This window comes from Ornithorhynchus anatinus, chromosome 8, assembly GCF_004115215.2.
Source record: "Ornithorhynchus anatinus isolate Pmale09 chromosome 8, mOrnAna1.pri.v4, whole genome shotgun sequence".
Lineage (NCBI taxonomy): Eukaryota > Metazoa > Chordata > Mammalia > Monotremata > Ornithorhynchidae > Ornithorhynchus > Ornithorhynchus anatinus.
Window position 1 is genome coordinate 37,802,542 of NC_041735.1, and position 18,436 is coordinate 37,820,977.

An 18,436-nucleotide genomic window follows, 5' to 3' on the forward strand; every position below is an offset into this window, starting at 1 on the left:
TTGTCGTTTTCCACCGTGGCAGCGGGTCTGCAAGGTGCCACTGCTCCAGCCCTTCTGGTGGTCCAGAAGGCCTAGGCCGGGGAGGGGGACGACACTCAGTCTCACCCCCGGTCTCTACCCCTTATGTTACCTGCTCGCCGCTGCCTCCATCCCTCCTCCTGGGAAAAGACCTGCTTGCCACCACGCCCCACCCCGCAGCCGGTTTGGGAACACCCGCTCACCGCTCCGGCTTAAGGAATCGTTATTTGTCTGTAGCCCCCAGCCGTGTTGGGTTTCTGGTTTGTGGCTCTTTGGTTCATGAGGCTTGATCACTTCTGACCTACTTTTTCTTCAGTGATCACATCCTAACAATCTCTAGATAAACCACCTCGAGTCCTTTAAATTTTGTCGGACGACTTATTTTTCAATCCCTTAGTCATTTATTACCCTACTCTCTATCCTCTCCAGTTTCTCCAGGTCCTTTTTAAAGTGCAACCATCAAACTGTCACCCGACATTTGAGTCAGGGCTTCCATTTCACTTCCCTCCCTCCCTCCCTCCTCTCCTGCCCTTCCCGCTGCTTCCACCCCCTCTCCCCCAACCTTAGCCCCCTCATTCATTCATTCAATCGTATTTATTGAGCACCTGCTGTGTGTAGAGTACTGTACGAAGTGTTTGGGAAAGTACAATACAACAATAAACGGTGACATTCCCTGCCCACAATGAGCTTACAGACTAGAGTGGGGGAAATGGATTTCAGGTTTCAGATCACTCCATGTGGACCCAGAACCAGTCGGGCCAGCACTGTCTCAGAACAGACCTGCTGGGGTGGCCCCGAGATTTTAAGCCGGAGTCCCCCGCAGCCTGGCTTTGCTGGAGTGGACCCCAAGCTCCGGATGGTGATGGCAGCGATATTATTCACCTTGGTATCCCATCATCACCTGGGAGACTCCAAGCGACCCACAGCTGAAAGGAAACTTTGAAAGTGCTTGATGAACGAAAGGAAAAGATTCCTTTAGTGTGCCCTTTTTCGCCAGGCTGCTTAGTAGAGTAGCTATACGATTTGAGTTTCTTTGTACGTCCTTACAAAAAAACTCACCTTTCTACTGGATCAGTGCTAAGAGACTTCAGAAACACGACTGGGACACTGTTGTAATAGAAGTGACGGGAAGATCGTCTTTTTGGCTGTTCTCGCAGAAGAAGAGTATAAAGGGAAAGAAGCTAAATGAGAGGGGACATTTGACTGCCAGCTGTTGTCGAATTTTGGGAAGGCTTCTCTTTGCAGAGTACTTCAGACTAGTAGCAGAAAAGAACTTGGGGTACTGTCTTTTTAGTAAGAATACTAACGGTGTATTCTGAAAGGAACAGTAGCATAGTCCTGCATTTAAATAGAAGTGTTAAGTGCTTCTGCCCGAATTTCAAGAGGTGCATTAAATAGTGTGATCCCAATAAAAAAGGAAGACTCTACATGAGTCTTCTGCATAATAGTAATAATTATAGTACTTAAGTGCTTACTATTTGCCAAGCAGGGGTAGATATAAGTTAATCATGTTGGACACAGTCCCTGTCCCACATGGGGCTCACAGTCGAAATCCCCATTTTGCAGATGATATAACTGAGGCTCAGAGAAGTGAAGCGATTTGCTGAAGATCACCCAGCAGACAGGTGCTCAAGCAGGATTAGAACCCAGGTCCTTCTGACTCCAAGACCCCCGCTCTATCCACTAGGTCACGCCGCTTCTCTTGGAGAGCAGCCCTGGGGGGTCAGTCACAGATTCAGGACGACTCCGGACCGTAGGAGAGCTGTGAACCAGATGATCAAGGTGATCTGCAGCACCAAAGTCCTAACAGGCTGGAATGGAGTCATGGTGGAATTTCTTTTTGAAGTGAAGTTCTCTTAGTCCCCACGAGGGCTCCCAACAACTCCACTCCATGGTCCGTTTACTCCCCTCCTAGAAAAATCACCCCTTCCCAATCCTTGAGATAGAGATCTAGAAGGAAGAGGTTTCTCTTTGTCAGCCTGAATTTCAGTCCTAGAGTGGTATTTGAACGTGCAACTTGCTTCCAGTTTCAGTAGTGGGTATTAAAAGGAAATCACACATTCCTCGGGCCCTGAAATCTTGCTAAAGTTGCCTTATACTGAATTTACAGAGTGTCTTCGTCAGAGCAGGGTGAAAAACTTCACTGATAGGAGGCCAGGTGATTCAAGGGCCAAGTTAGCCTTTGTGAAGCATTCATCTTCACCCACTGTGAGACAATCAGATACCACCAGACCGGAGAGGGAACTGGGGTTATTTCCATTTTAGCTGTAAGGAGATATGATCTGTAAACAATGAAATCGTCAAGCCAGCACATGTCATTGAAGACGTCGGTAGCCCAGAGAGAGAGAGGCCAAAGGGACTAACTTCTAGTCCAAGGCTCTATCTCTGTGGTTCCCAGCCTTTTTCAGTTGAGGGGCCACCCAACACTTGAGAGTTTGTCTGTGGGTACTCCTTCCCCCCATCTCCTCTCTTATTTATATTGTCTACCTCCCCGCCTTTAGACTGTAAGCTCATTGTGGGCAGGGAATGTCCCGGTTTACTGTTGTGTTGTACTCTCCCCAAGTGCTTAGTTCAGTGTTTTGCACACAGTAAGCGGTCAATAAATAAAGATTGAATGAATTTACTACTAGAAACTATGCAGGGAGAGAGTGAAAGAGGACCTAAGGTACTAGAAACCGCTCTTTGTGGGCAATAAAGTCTTGTTTCCATAGGCTGCCATCTTGCCATTAGATTGTAAGCTCCTTGAAGGAAAGAAGCATGCTGATCGTGGGCAGGGAATGTGTCTACTTAATTCTGTTGTACTCTACCAAGTGTTTAGTGCAGTGCTCTCTGTGTAGTAAAGGCTCAATGAATACTTTTGATTTCATTGGCCTGGTGCCAACATTGACATATTCTGGTATTTGGGCACCAAAATAAAAGAAGGAATACCTCATAAATTCTCAGCGCACACAGGGGGACCAAACAATGCCGGCTGGGAACTTCTGACCCCGATTCAAGAGCACCAGATGCTTACATTGTAACCATTTCCAAGAATCTTAAGTTTTCTTCTCTGAATATAATCGCTCCTCCCAGCATTTCTGGGAGAAAGAGAGGGGTCAGATGGCAAATAATCAATCAATCGTATTTATTGAGTGCTTACTGTGTGCAGAGCACTGTACTAAACGCTTGGGGGAATACGGCATGACATAGTAACAGACTCATTTCCTGTCCACAGCGAGTTTACAGTCAAGAAGATTATCCTGCCCTTTGTGCTTTTGGGAATAGTGGCAAAATGTTCTGGGGACTCTTTAAACAAATCTGCACTGTTGGGTTTCCCAGGCAATCTGTGTGCCTGTGAAATGTATATCCATTACTTGAAGCCACTATTAAGTTTAATAAAGGTTTGGGTATAGAGTGGGTACTTTGATGGTTCTGCATATATGTCAGAGGACCTTTTATAAAAATTACCTGCGATTACAGCAGGACTTTTTTTTTTTAACATTTAGCTATTTCTTATTAGAATGAGATTTTTTCAAAAAAAAAAAATCTAGTGGCAGGTGACTAGCTAAAAATTGTAATGTCTCATAATGGTTTGGAAATATCCCTTTGTTAAGACGTGTGAGGCTCTGGTTACCTTGACAACAGGTAATGCATGGCAGTGAGGTTTGACTCCAAATCCTTTTTCAACTCTTCACACAGATTAAGCCTCATGTATTTATCAAACCAGTGGCTCTGAGTCATTTTTCTGATGGAGGCCAAAAATTAACCTCTTGTTTTGTATTTCTACTGTTTTTCTGGGGGGAATGCAAGTATCTTTTTGGTTTTGTAATTTTCTTTAAAGAAAAGAAACATTGCTTTTTAAGCTCCTTATCAAAACTAATTTGCTTACAGTAATTTTAGAAAGTTGCTATAAAAGAATCCTCTAAGCCTAGCCTCCCTGGACTCAGTAGAGCATTTTATGCCCTGGTAATCCACAGTAAATGCATGTTGGCTAAAGAAATGCAAGTTAGAGCCCTGGCCTATTGATCCCTTGCCCTACTGTTCTCCATTTCTGTGCTAGGGACATGTTTTTTGAGTTCTGTCAATAGTAGGCGAGGGAGATTTCTACATGCGGATGGCCCCAGGAAGGTGTGGGAAGGGAATTTTCCCACTAGTGCACTAAAAATAACTCAGACTTAAACCCCGTCACCCATGCACCCCATGACTAGAGTAGGGTAATGGTATACAGCAGACTGTGCACCCGTCATTGGGCAGAGATTGTCTCTATCTGTTGCCGAATTGTACATTCCAAACGCTTAGTACAGTGCTCTGCACATAGTAAGCATTCAATAAATACTATTGAATGAATGAATAATAATAGTAAGTAAGGTATTAGGTGTATTTTTTGAGCACTTACTGTGTGTCAAGCACTGTTGTAAGCACTGGGATAAGTATAAGGTTGAACACAGTCCCTTCTCCCCCTCTAGTAATAATAATAATAGTATTTGTAAGAGCCAAGCACTGTTTTAAGAGCGGGGGTAGATACAGGGAATTCAGGTTGTCCCATGTGGGGCTCACAGTCTTAATTCCCATTTTTCAGATGAGTTAACTGAGGCACAGAGAAGTTAGGTGGCTTGCCCAAGGTCACACAGCAGACAGGTGACGGAGCCGTGATTAGAACCCACGTTCTCTGATTCCCAAGGCCGTGCTCTTTCCACGAAACGTCCCTGCTTCTCTAGACTTTAAACGTGTTTGGGCAGGGAACGTGTATTGTTGTGCTGTACTCTCCCAAGTGCTTAGCACAGTGCTCTGCACGCAGTAAGCACTCAAGGAATACGACTGACTGACATGAGACTCGCAGTCTAAAAAGGAGAGAGAACAGGTAGTGAATCCCACTTTTCAGTTGAGGCATTGAGAATTTGTGACTTTCACGAGGTCCCACAGCAGTAAAGTGTCAGGTTTGGGGTTAGAACCCAGGTTCTCTGACTCCCAGGCCTGTCCCTTTCCACTAGGCCATGCTGTAAAACCATTAACTCAGTCTCCTTTCAAGAGACTTCAAAAATTTCCCAATATTCCATGCTAGCCCCCTTCAGAATCCCGAGTCGACTGCTATTGAACCACCGTGGAGAGGGCTTGTCTTTCTGTCTTTCAGTGTCTCTCTCTCTCTCTTAGGCTAATGGGTTTTACAACGACCTTGAAGAGGAAATGAGATCATGCTTGTTCAGCTCTTGACCCCCTGAAAACTAAGGTGTTACATAAACACAGAACCCTATCATTATTTTATTTTCACCTTGGTGGAAGTTCTTCATTTCTCTGTTATGTTCCTTCTCCTTCCAGAGGGACATCAACTTGTAAAATGCTCTCCATATTCATGCAACAGAAGAAAACAAAATCATAGCCAGTCAGCTTGGGACACCTACGTAGTTCACTCACCGTTCATTTTTCAAAACCATTATTTCTACGGCTGTTATCTCCGCCTTCCTCTTTCATTTTCTTCTCCTTTCCTTCACTGGATCCACTCACGACACTACACTATCCCATTGCACTGACTGACCCTCTGATTTCCCCACAGATTTAAATACGAACGGTCCGCTCTGCATCTTCTGTCGTCTGTCGTTCTCTCTGCCTCCCTCCTAAATAGGCAAGGGACTCCTGGCGTCCCAGGCATAAAGAACGCCTGGCATGTGTGCCAGAAAGATGGCACATCGTTATTTTGCTGGATACCAGCCTCTGGTTCTGGAATTGTGTTGCCATGGCGTCAGCCGTTCTTGTCCGGCTGGCTGGACTTCTGGCCAAGAGGGAGTGGTGTGGCGCTGGGCACAGGGCCCTGTGGAAGCTGGAGAGCCATTTATTGCGGGCTCCTGGAGCGCAGTATTAGTGTTATACTAGGGGGTGGTAATAGAAGGATCATTTATTGAGCACCCCCTCTTTTTAATCGAATTTGTTAAGCACTTACCATGTGCCAGGCACTTTTCTAAGTGCTGGGGTAGATACCAGGTAATCAAGTTGGACACAGTCCATGCCCCACCTAGGGCTCACAGTCGTAATCCCCATTTTACTCGGAACAGGGCCCTGTGTACCCCTATGTACCAAGAAACAGTGTGGCTTAGTGGAAAGAGCCCGGGCTTGGGAGTCAGAGGTTTTGGGTTCTAATCCTGTCCCTGCCACTTGTAAGCTGTGTGACTTTAGGCAAGTCGCTTAACTTCTCTGTGCCTCATTTACCTCATCTGGAAAATGGAGATGAAGACTGGGAGCCCCACATGGGACAACCTGATGACCTTGTATCTACCTCAGTGCTTAAAACAGGACTTGGTAAATACTAAACACTTAAATATCATCATGAAGATTATTATTAATTGAGAAGTACAGAGTAACAGAATGATCCAATCCCTGCTCACGGGGAGCAGGGAGCTTTGATTAGGAGAAGGAATGGACTTTGTATGGCAGCCCAAGACTACCCTTTGGGAACAGGCACACGTTCGCTGTACTCTGTGCTTCCCTCCCATAATCCCATACCCCCGGCTGCCAGAAACAGGCCAACACGGAGCAACTGAGTCAGTGGCTAGCCCGGTCTAACCATAAATTGGTCGACCCCATGGAATCTAAAACAGCCCTGAGCCGAGAGAGAAGGCATTCTACAAACTTCTTTCCCGTCAGAGAATCTGCCCAGTTCACTGAATTTCCATGTAAATCCAGATAAAAATAAAACCTTATTCTTTGCCTTCTGTGAAAACAACATAATTGCAGCAAGCTGATTTGGACTTGGGCAGCTGAGGTGCTGGAATTGGCCCAAATCCACTGATGATAAATTGAAACTCAAACTCTTTAATCTCATTTGTGTGTTAACAGAAAGGTTTCTCTTTTCATCGGTCTCTCCAGTCAAAAAAAATTGTCAGTATTATTAGAGTGCCTCGACGAAGCACTTGTCAGCTGGCAAAGAACGATTGCTAATAAATTTAAAAGTGTGTTCCCTCTGGTCTGGTTATGTATTATTCACAAAATCTCACTCAGTTTACCACAGAGAATAGCTTTCCGTAGATCATAAAGATAACTGATCTTAAGAAAATATGTCTTGAGGAAAGGGCCTAAAGATTAACTTCCAGATCTTTTTTTTTAAATACAAACTTGAAACAATTTGCAGCTTAGCTAAAGAAAATGTGCATTGACTTGAAAATGGCACAAACTATAATTTCACTTCTATTCACTTTCATTGCCTAATTGGTTTCATAATCGTGTAGAATGCACTTTTCAAATTGCTTCGGTATTTAGTCGTAGCCCATGGTTTAGAAAATAAAATCTACTCTAAAAAACATTTTGGCTGTATAAAATAGACCCTGCATTAAAAAAAATGCAATTTCAAATTTTCTTCTATATGATACCGTGCATTTTAATCCCCAAGTTTAAGTTCTCATTTAAAGCTAAATATATTTTTTCAATGAATTTCCCCCATCTTATGCCAGGTTCAATATTAGCCAACCTCCCAGAAACTGGTACTGGCACCCCCAACTTTATAATTAGCTCACTAAAGTGTTTTTAGTACGATTGCCTCCAGGATCACTTCCAGGAAAAACCTAAAATTCTGAACTCATTATATTGGGGAAGAGGAAAGCCGAGCTGGGGTTTTTGTGCGCAAGTGAGTGTTTGGTTTTGAAATGTCGTTATTTGCCATTTTCAGCAGTGAAAATATGTTGCTATGAAATGAAAGGACTGAAATAGGTTTTATTCAGGCTTTTGTTTTGCAAAGACTCTACCTTAAATTCAGTCATCACTTCGTCATGCTTTGATGGAGCCACGACGAACAATTCCCTGTTTAAAGCGAGTGAGTGTGTTTTGGCGTGATGAATATATGTGTTTAATGATCATTGGCCAGATAGAGGAGAATGTTATTAGGGAACATTTTCAAGTCTGCGATGGGCCAAGTTTGGTTCTCAGTTCCTCGGGCATGGTTCCATGGGAGTTTGGCAGCCTGAAATCTGTCAGCTGCGGGAATGGATATTAACAGCAATAGGAGCAGGTGAGCGGGTAGGGCTCCCAAGCTGTCCAGGACTCCTATGGGGTAGAAGGATGCAGGGAGTAGGCCAGGTGGTGATGGAGGGCAGGAAAGCTTAGTGGGCCAGTGTGCTGGACGGAAAACCCTCCTTCCCCTTCCCCCCACCCCGCCCCCCGCCCCTCCAAGAATAGTTTAAAACATCAGAAAGCTGAGACCCTCTCGAACTGCTATTCCCCAACCAAACAGCAACCCCCTGTTCGGGAGCAAAATTTTCCAGGTTTTCGGGAACAGCTACACTGATAACCGAGGGCTGGACTCGGCCCATGTCCGTAACATATGAGGACGTGTTAATTTGCACTTCATGAGGGTGGTATAGTTGAGTAAGTGGGTGGTGTAGGCCGTTATTAGATTTCTTGTAATCTAGACCTCTGACTCCCCGTTCTAACCACGGAAGAAAATTCTGGTGAAGACTGGGAGGGGAAAAGTGAATGGTAATCCTGGAAGCAGCTCTTCATTTTCATTTTCATAAACAACCCTGGGTGACTTGTTTTTAGAACATCTCCAATTGGATCCCTTCCCGACAGGCCATTTCCATAAGCCTCCTTGGAATTAAGTGCGATAAAGATCGAATGATGAAAACATATATTTCAAAAGATCATTTACAAAGGAAAAAAGTAACAAAAAGTGTGCATTTTCCCCACTGCCTTGCCCAGAGCCTCAATGTTGTTGTTTTTACCCAAGGCAGAAGGCTCAGAGTGTGAGATTGGTGAGAGATGGGTGTTAATGCTTGTCATTAGGAACAATAATGTCCTGTACTTTAGCTGACCTCCATTACCTTGTGTAGTTTTCAGAATGCAAGTTTGCTCTTTGATAGATTTGATAAATACATTGCCAGTGCATTTTTTTAAAATTCATGATGTACAGTTTGGATCTTGAGAGGTTGTAAAGTTAAATAAATGATAACTTTTCCCGATTTTAACTGTTCGCTCATCTAGGAGCAAACCTCCTTCGATGATGTATTTTTTCTGCAGCAGGGTTAGAAGACATATAAATTCTCTTGCTGGTGGAGATTTTTCCAGGAAGAATAGAGGCAGGTCAGTCTGTACTTTCCTGGATTGAACTAACTAACCTAAGAGAAAATCTGGGAGTCTCAGGAGATTTTCTGTCCCTACTGCCAGCTGCAACTCTTTCTTCTGGACCTAGGCTGTTATTTTGAGACAGAGCAGTCTGTTTTAAACTGCATATTTTCTTCATGATTTCCTGCCCCATGATCTATACTACAAGCATAAATGAAAATTCTTGGCCCTCTGTCAGTCAGTTATTAGTAACTGTTTAGCATCTACTTTGTGCAAAGCACTCTACTAAGCTCTTGGGAGTATATATTTGAATGAGACACTGTCTTGGTTCATAAGGAGCATACAATCTAAAGGGAGAGACTGACAGAAGTCGATCATCACACGTAGGAGAAAAAATGATAACCTTACAGCGGCCCACAGCCCGGGTATGGATAAATAAATGTAATTTATTGCATCCAAAGTATAAATAAATGCTAAGGATAGAAGAATTAAACAGGAATATCAAAGGCAACTAGGGAATGGGTGCTACCTTTGCAGGGAAGGTGGAGCCTAGTTAAGGTATGCCTCTTGGAGGAGGTGGGTTTTCGGGGGACTTCAAAGATGGGGGAAGAAGTGCTGTCTTTGTGAGAAGGTAGTCTGATCATTAATAATAATAATATAATGTTGGTATTTGTTAAGCGCTTACTATGTGCAGAGCACTATTCTAAGCGCTGGGGTAGATACAGGGTGATCAGGTTGTCCCACGTGGGGCTCACAGTTTTAATCCCCATTTTACAGATGAGGTAACTGAGGCACAGAGAAGTTAAGTGACTTGCCCGCGGTCACACAGCTGACAAGCGGCGGAGCCGGGATTCAAACCCATGACCTCTGACTCCCAAGCCCGGGCTCTTTCCACTGAGCCACAATTCCCTCCAGTAGATTGATAACTCTCACGCTTTCTCCCGAAGTCATTAAAAAATAACTAAGTGGGCTGTAGGTTCCTGCCACTAGCAGAACAACCAAGGTAGATCTTTTATTTCAGCCCTCCGAATTTCAAAGGCCTCTCCATTCTATGTGCCCTCAGTAAGTTCCTGCTTACCCTGACTGACGAACAACTGAGTTTTGCCCTGCTGAAATGCAGAGCGTCCTTTGGGTTGCACTGTCCAGGGAAGAACTTGATGAGATTTTGTAATATTGATTTGGAGCCCAATCACTGGGGCGTGAGTCACATTTCTCAGGGGGTGCCTTTCTGAGGTCAGTTTCTCTTCTGTATGCATTGTTCCTTAGTGAGCTGAGCCTGCTTGTCCACGTATAAAGTCTTTAATGCTGTAAAGTTTACTGTTGGAATGTTGAATCTCAGTGGAGAGGAATGATTGAGGTTGAGATTTTGCACAAATAAAAACAACATAAATTCAGTCTCCTAGCAGAAAACATTTTCTATTACTCAGTAGGATGTTAACTTTAATGCCTTTATATGTATTTGGAGTGTGACTGAATTACCATTCTTTTCAGAGCCATAATTTTGAATTAGATGACTTGGAGCATTACTAATACAATAATGTGACTTTAATGGAACTTTTTGTCTTTTAATTTCTGTGTATGACGAGAGAGAAAAGAGAACAGAAATGTTGGAAGTTGGATGAGAGAAGGCAAGGAGCAGCCTTAATATGACATTAATTTAAAATCACCTAGTTAGATTCCTGAAACTTTATTGGTCTCCTTACCTCAAGCTGAATCACAAAGTGTCCTTTGGGTTGCACTGCCCAGGGAAGGCCTTGACAAGATTTTGTAATATTTCAGAGGCCTCTCCAGTGTATGTGCCCTTAATAAGTTCCCGCTCACCCTAACTGACCATCAACTGAGCTTTGCCCTGCTGAATCACAGTGTCCTTTGGTTTGCACTGTCCAGAGAAGACCTTGATGAGATTTTCTAATATTGATTTGGAGCACAATCACTGGGGTATGAGTTACATTTCTCAGGGGGTGAAGAAACCCTCCCCTTCAACCAACCCAACATACAGCCTTCTTAAAATGCCATTTGGAACCCAAGCAGTACTTCCTCTGGTCTTGGGAATTTCCCTCTGGGACCTGTTCCAGTGTGGTCCAGGACAGTAGGATCCTGACACTGGTGGGAGAGAGGTGGGGAAGAAGGTTTGGAGCTGCCCCGCCATCCATGTGAATTAACTCGCTACAATTGACCCAATCTGTCTCTGTCCTGGATCTTGGAAAAGAAGTGATTTCTCCTTCAGGTGGGGACTGAGGTTCCTACGTGATCAATGGAGTTGTGTCCCTATTATTAGGGGTCGTATATTTGGGGCCCACAGTCAGGAGGGCCCCAGAGAATGCTCTTTGTTTGGCTGGAAGCTCTGATTCCGCTTGAAAATTGTTGTGTTGTTCTCTGTGGGAAGGAGAGGGAAAAGGAGAGAGAAAGAGATTGCACAGAAGCCTTCTCCAATTGGGCCCTGCATTTTCCTCTTCTCCCATTCCTTCTGAGTCACCCTTCCATTTGAATTTGTACCTTTTATTCACCCCTCCCTCAGTCCCACAGCAGTTATGTACATAGCCATCATGTATTTCTATTCACATCTATCTCCCCCTCTAAACTGTAACCTCGTTGAGGGCAGGGAACGTGTTTATCAATGTTGTTATATTTTACTTTCCCAAGCACTTTAGAACAGGGCTCTGCAATCAGTAAGTGTCCAGTAAATACGACCGATTGATTGATGCATCGTGTTGGCGTGGTCATTTGACCCATCGATTCAGGACCTGAGCCACGCTGAGAATGGCTGGAGAATGGCTCCAGCTCAACCTCCAGCATATGTTCTTTTGACGCACCCTGCCTTTTCACAATGGCCCCAGAATATCGAGCTCTGAATCAAGAAGTGCCAGGGAGAAATTTCTTTCCAAAGTGCCTCTTTTCACAGGGTTCTAAGTAACTAAATCAGGGTATGAATTTATCTTATGAAGAATCCCCCTAACAGTAACAAATACCATGTACTGTCTTTACTGGATTTGCTCCCAATATTTATCCCCCTTCCCTGCCCCACAGAACGTATGTACATATCTGCAATTTCATTATATTAATGTCTGTCTCCCCCTGTAGAGTGTAAGCTCATTGTGGGCAGGGCATGAGTTTGTTTATTGTTGTATTGTCTTCTCCCCAGTGCTTAGTACAGTGCTCTGCACATAGTAAGCGCTTAAATATGATTGACTGACTGACAGCAGGAATGATCTGAAAATAGGGGCTTAGGAACCCATCTTGAGTTGGCATCTTTTCATCCATAACAAATGCCATACATAACCTTATACTGCACGTGAAATCGCAACTCCATCTGTGTTTGATTACAGAATACTACGGTCCTGGTTATCTGTGTTGCAAAAGGTATATTTATGTTTTTGAAATAACATCCCAACTAGTGTTGTCAGTTTTGTATCAGCCGTAAGCTTTCAAAGAAAAGGAGCCATATACAGTCAAGGGATGCATCATAATTACCATTATGCTTTTTATTATTTAGCCACTTTTACTTTATGTGGGAGTGCCATCAAGTAGACGACTGTAGTTTGGGATGATTTTGTTGCTCTGGTAACTTTGTTTCCCAAGTTTCAATTTTATTGACAAGCTATTGCCTAACTAGCCTTTGAAGTATGATTTCAGATACATTACAATCAAACTTGGCAAGACTATTTTATTTAGAAATTGAATTTGCAACACAGCACATCATTTTCCCCATTATGTCAAATAATATTTTTGACACCTAATAGTGATAATGGATATCAGCTAGCCCGGTATAATGGAATATAATGAGACTAACGGAGTTCTAGGAGTCCATTTATATTAATAACAAGAAAGGGCATGTTTTCAAAATGCGACCACAGGCAATAACAAAGCGGATGTGTTTTCCTCTTTTCAACTACCATAATGTATTACAACCTTTTTAATAAGCAAGATGGTAAATAATTGGGAGGTGATAACAATTGTTTCCATAAATGTTCCATTGTTCCTAAGTCTGTGGAGGTTTGCTCTTTAGGTGTGCTATTATTTGCTATTTCCATGAAAAGAAAAATAACAGTCATCATTAGGTTCATTCATAATGAAATTGTTGGTTTCCCCAGATATAAAATTGGCCTGGGGTTGGTGAGGGCGGTAGAAAATTTTCTAGGATGGGAAATATTTTTGTGGACTGATTGATTCACTAAAACGAATTTTATGGCTGATGTATATGATAAATAACTCTTGTTAATGGGTACTGTATTCATGGAGAACAGTTTTGAATAGTTTGCCAATTACTCTCCTTATATTTTCCCCATTTGTCTTTTCTTTGCAGGAAATAACCACTTGTCTGCCAGATTACTATAAGTGGACGCAGTACCTCTTTATTAAACTATATGAAGCTGGGTTAGCCTATCAAAAGGAGGTAAGGTAACATGGACCTCAGTGTGTTGTATAGGCTGGATGTGGGTTACACATCGTTGTGAAATATATCTTTTTTGGCTTCTCGGGGGACACCAAAGTTAAATGAGAAACATGTGTTTAGATTACAAGCCTGGAAATAAGCAGGGGCCCCAAATACGTAAAGTCTAAAATAAATCAGAAGGAGGCTTGAAGGAAATTGAATATATCCTTCCTCCCTAGTGACTTTTTTGTTGGATTTTCGTGGAAATATGTGCTTGTGGAGGAATTTCAAGTGCATTTGCTTTGGGCAGAGGCTTGTAATAATATGGGGAGCAGTATGAATAGTTGTAATTGCTGGGAAGGAAAAAGGATTGGCATTTCTAAGAGGGGATGGAGCTAATGCAAATTTGTGGGCCAGAGCATTATTGAGAACGACAGTGAACTCTCGCATATCTGAATGTTGTCTGTGTGAATTTTCAGTTAGCCAGTTTATTTTTAAAACAGAAAATTGGGATAATTCAGTATTTATTGAGCGCTCACTGTGTGCGGAGCACCGTACTAAATGCTTGGGAGAGCAGACTGTATCAGAAACATCCCTGCCCACATCGACCTTACACAGTCTTCGACAGTAGGGTGGGGTTCAATCTGATCCAGCTTCCCCATTGCCCTGTCCTTCCCCACTTGCCAACAGGGCTGGATTTGAGGTGGGAGGAGGTGGGGGGGGGGGTTGTACGCTTTTTAGCCCACCCAGCAAATCCGGAGCTGCAGGCTAAAGAGGATACACCTGGGTCCCCTGCCTCACCTCTAGAATATTTTGGACACCAAAGAGCTTGCCAGATTTGTAAGGCTGCTGGGTAGCCTGGGGGTAGAGAGTAGCATCATTCAAAAGAAAACTCCAGCTTCAATTCAATGGACTGTGGTGTTTATTTTCCAAGTAAATATTAGTGAGGAATGATAAATGTTCTGTGTATATAGTAATTTTGGTTTTTCAGTGTTATTGATGTGGTATAATTAGTTTGGCTGCAGATGCCACTGAATGGCTGTTTCTCAGCAATGAGAGCCTTCAAATTGCAGACGTGTTGATTAATACACTTTCTAGCGTTGTGCCATCAGCGTGAGCATTCGTCAAACTGTGGACCCTTTGGGATTATAAAATGGGTTTAATGCCTGAAATATCCTCACGCCGAAAGTGTTTTTGAAGCCCATAATTTTTCATTTGTTTCCCAAGAAACATTCCCTATGGTGGAGTTTTTAATTTTTCAGTTGGTTTAAAAATAGCTGAAGTTGTTACCGTATTAAATGTGTCGTTATTATCATCCTCATTGAGCATGTGATTGTGCACTGGAGAATAATAGCATGCAGGAAGTTTTATGTCCTCCAGGGGGAGAAGGATTAGAGGATTTTCACTAAAATTTTAAAACTACATTAATTATGCCCTGGTTCACATGCCCTCTCTTCCCATCCTCACCCATGTCCCATCCACCTTGTTGGGTGAAGTCCAGAGAATTCTTATGGGGGTAGAAGTGATCTTTTGAACCGAATTTCCTGTTGGATTTCCCTTCAAGGAATATATATATGCACCTATTATATCTATATATTAATATATAAATCTATTGCTGAGAGGCCCATTGAATGGCAATTTTTTTGGTCCTTGGATTATTTCCTCTTTATGTAATATAAAAGGCAATATTGTCGAGTAATGAAATCCCTTTCAGTTTACTCCCCAAAGGAACTAGCCAACTAGAAGATGTCTTCCTGCTATGCTTTGTTTTTGACTTATTCTATGTTCAGACATGTATGGTCTTTCTTGGGAACCCAGTTTTCAGTAGTAAGAGTATTCATTAAGCACCTACTGTGTGTAAAGCACTGTATTAAGCACAGGGGTAAAATACACAAATAAGAAGGAGATCACTGTCCCCAGCCCCCAAGGAGTTAGCCATCTAAGAAATAGTGATGGGAAGGGGAGGGATTTGCGGACACACCAAAGGAAAGATGAAACCGTGGAAGCACAAAGCAGTGTGAAACAAGAGATAATAAAGATGATGGGCATTAGGGCTTCATGGCTAGAGAAGCCGAATTTCTGCTTCAAACAGTAATATGTAGAAGCACATTGAATTTTGGTAAGACTGATATCTTGTGGTCTCACCCTATAATGCAATAATAATTGTCATTTGGGTTATTCTTGATTGCTGTAAATTCACTCCCTTGAGATACAGGGCAGGTTGGCTCTTTTCGTGGACAGTGTAATTTTAGGAGAGGACTCCCATAGGGGCTGTTTATTAACTTTTCAGAAGCAGTATACCTTAAACCAGATCTTCAAGTGCCTAAGTTTTGTAATAGTTGTAAATCAGACAACATTGGAAGCTGAGTGAACTCTTTAAGGATACTAGGGTACCTGGTAGTAGAGTACTCCTTTAAGAACAAAGTTCAAAGCACTTGCTTACTAGTTAGAATCTAGAAAGAGTAACTTGAGAAGTGGTAAATTTGTGATTTAGGCACTTTGGGCTTCTTGGCTCAGAGCTGTGGAATTAATTGGGCCCTAAAATCCTGACCAAGTTAATGCCAAAACTAGTGGAGCCCAATTTAGGACCATTGAGAAACTTAGACCTTGGAAGGATCTGAGTCATTGTGGTGTTCAGTCTGGTCAACTGGTCTTAGCTTTTTCCCTCCATTTGTCGTGTTATGTAACAAGGAATTGTGGGAATATTTGGGAAATTTTTTCCTCCATAATCTTTCATCCAACAGATTTTTGCTGCCCCTCCTTTCCAGAATTTTCCCACATGCCACACTGTTTTCTGATGAGACGAAGAAATAGTAAATGCTCAATAAACACCACCGGTAAGCAGAGCTCTGAAGCAGGTGGCGAAAGGGGAAGAGAGTACAGTACTTAAATCCCTTAATGCCCCGTGCCTTGAGTCCTGTTAGGCCTTTATGGCCAGTCAGTTATTTCCCTGAAACCAGTGGACTCCTTTCTACAGTGAAAACAGAGCTCCACGACTTGTAAACCTCCTTGAGCAGTAGCGACTCCTGAGAAAGTCTGAAAAGTTGCCTCCGTATACAACGTGCACCACAACTGTTCATTTGGCTTCCCGATTTTTTCAGGCCCTGGTTAATTGGGACCCAGTGGATCAGACAGTCCTAGCTAATGAGCAAGTGGATGAAAACGGCTGTTCGTGGCGTTCGGGAGCAAAAGTGGAGCAGAAGTACCTTAGACAGTGGTTTATTAAAACAACCACTTACGCAAAGGTGAGTGCGTGGGTTTGTGGAGCCGATCTGTGGCTCATTAAAGCCTTTTTCAGGGTCACTTAACCGCCAAAAGTGGGACTTGCTGGGCTTGTGAATTTTTTGGTCCAGAGATAGAAACTGCTTCCGGATGAGCTAGCACCTATCGCAATGGAGTCGCAAAACAGAATCAGGCCAGAGAGGACCCTTTTGGTTTAAAAGAAAAAAAGTCTCTTCATTCCTCCTGCCACTTCCCTAAGAATGGCTGTGTTTTTGTGTTCCAAAGCTAATTCTTCACCTGCTTAGCTAAAGAAATGAAATTGCCGTCATTTCCATAACATTAATTTCTGCTTTTCACTGTGCATTGGACTTGGAGATTGGGTGGCTACTCTCTCGTTCTCATGCTCTAATCCATTGGCAGGGTTGTAGGCTCTGTGCAGTCTGTAAAATGGGTGGGAATCATGTCTCAGCAGATGTTGTTGAAGGCAGGAATGTGTCTGTTGTTATATTGTACCGCCCCCCCCCCCCCCCCGGGGTTAGTACAGTACTTTGCACACAGTATGTGCTCAGCAACTATGATTGAATTGAATTGAATGTGTTCTTAGAAACCGCGTCTTCTGAAGTGTTCAGCCAGTGGTCAGTGGGGGGATCTGATTTTCCATTAGTTTTAAAAAAGATGTATTCATTTATGGGCCCATTTCATTTTGCTGTTTTTCTCATCTGTTAAAGCCCCTACGTCGGTTACTCACTCACATCCAAGGATCAGGATTCCTTGCCCTGCTTTCACTTTTAGGGGCCAAGACAGTTGAAAAACACTTAACTTTTTTGCTCTCTCATATGTATCATCACTGTTTTTTTACTTAAATGCTTAAGGGTAAGCATTCCGTTTTTGTTTAACATCGCTTGTCTGATGGTGAATAAGTTTCTCGGAGCCACACCCATATGGGTGTCTGAGCTGGGTTTGGAACCAACTCCAGTTTCTTTTATTGTAAATTTGATGAGCCTATGCCCCGGTGACTCTCCCCTCCGTGTGTGTGGCAAAGCAGGGAAAGGGGATGAAGTAGAAGTGGCTGCTGGCTTGCTGGGGATTCTTCCAGGAGCAGGAGATGAAGGCAGTACCTCTTACTGGATTATTTTCTCCTCTCCCAAACCTCGAGAACTGTATGTAGTTGGATTTCACTGCTATAAGTAATCGCCTAGTGCAGGAGCAGCCAAAATGAAGCTCTTCTGCACTCGCAGTGTGCTTGCAGTAAATATCTATGTGTCATATGTTTTGTGGCTCGTTTTTCACCCCGGCACTGCCCGAGTGCTTTCCGTTGCAGCGGCAATTCCCCTGCCCAGTGGTGATAGAGGTTTTACTGAGTACCCACTAGGTGCGGTGCACTATAGTAGGAGTTTGGGAAATACACAATAACGAAATGACTCAATTCCCTGCCCACATGGAGCCTTCATTCTCGGGCAGGGAGGGATGGGGCACCTGACCACCCCCACACGCTGCAGGAGCTGTTTCTTGCTTGCTACCGCCATTCACCAGAAGCCCCTCCCCACCCTGCTTTGGAAATGCCTCTTTGCTGTTCTGGTTAAAAGATTTTTGGGGGGATAATAATAATACTAATGTTGGTGTTTGTTAAGCGCTTACTATGTGCCAAGCACTGTTCTAAGCGCTGGGGTAGATACAGGGGAATCAGGTTGTCCCACGTGGGGCTCACAGTCTTAATCCCCATTTTACAGATGAGGTCACTGAGGCACAGAGAAGTGAAGTGACTTGCCCACAGTCACACAGCTGACAAGTGGCAGAGCC

The 18,436-nt window shown here is 43.3% G+C and overlaps 1 protein-coding gene across 2 annotated transcripts in view; it reads left to right on the forward strand.

Annotated features, from left to right (window-relative positions):
• LARS2 (leucyl-tRNA synthetase 2, mitochondrial) overlaps positions 1-18,436 on the forward strand; it is a 129,898-nt gene that overhangs the window by 29,239 nt on the left and 82,223 nt on the right. For both annotated transcript variants that reach the window (XM_029070826.1, XM_029070828.2), the window contains exons 6-7: positions 13,346-13,435; positions 16,516-16,659. In XM_029070826.1, coding sequence (XP_028926659.1) covers positions 13,346-13,435; positions 16,516-16,659 — 234 coding nt within the window. The remainder of the gene's footprint in view (positions 1-13,345; positions 13,436-16,515; positions 16,660-18,436) is intronic.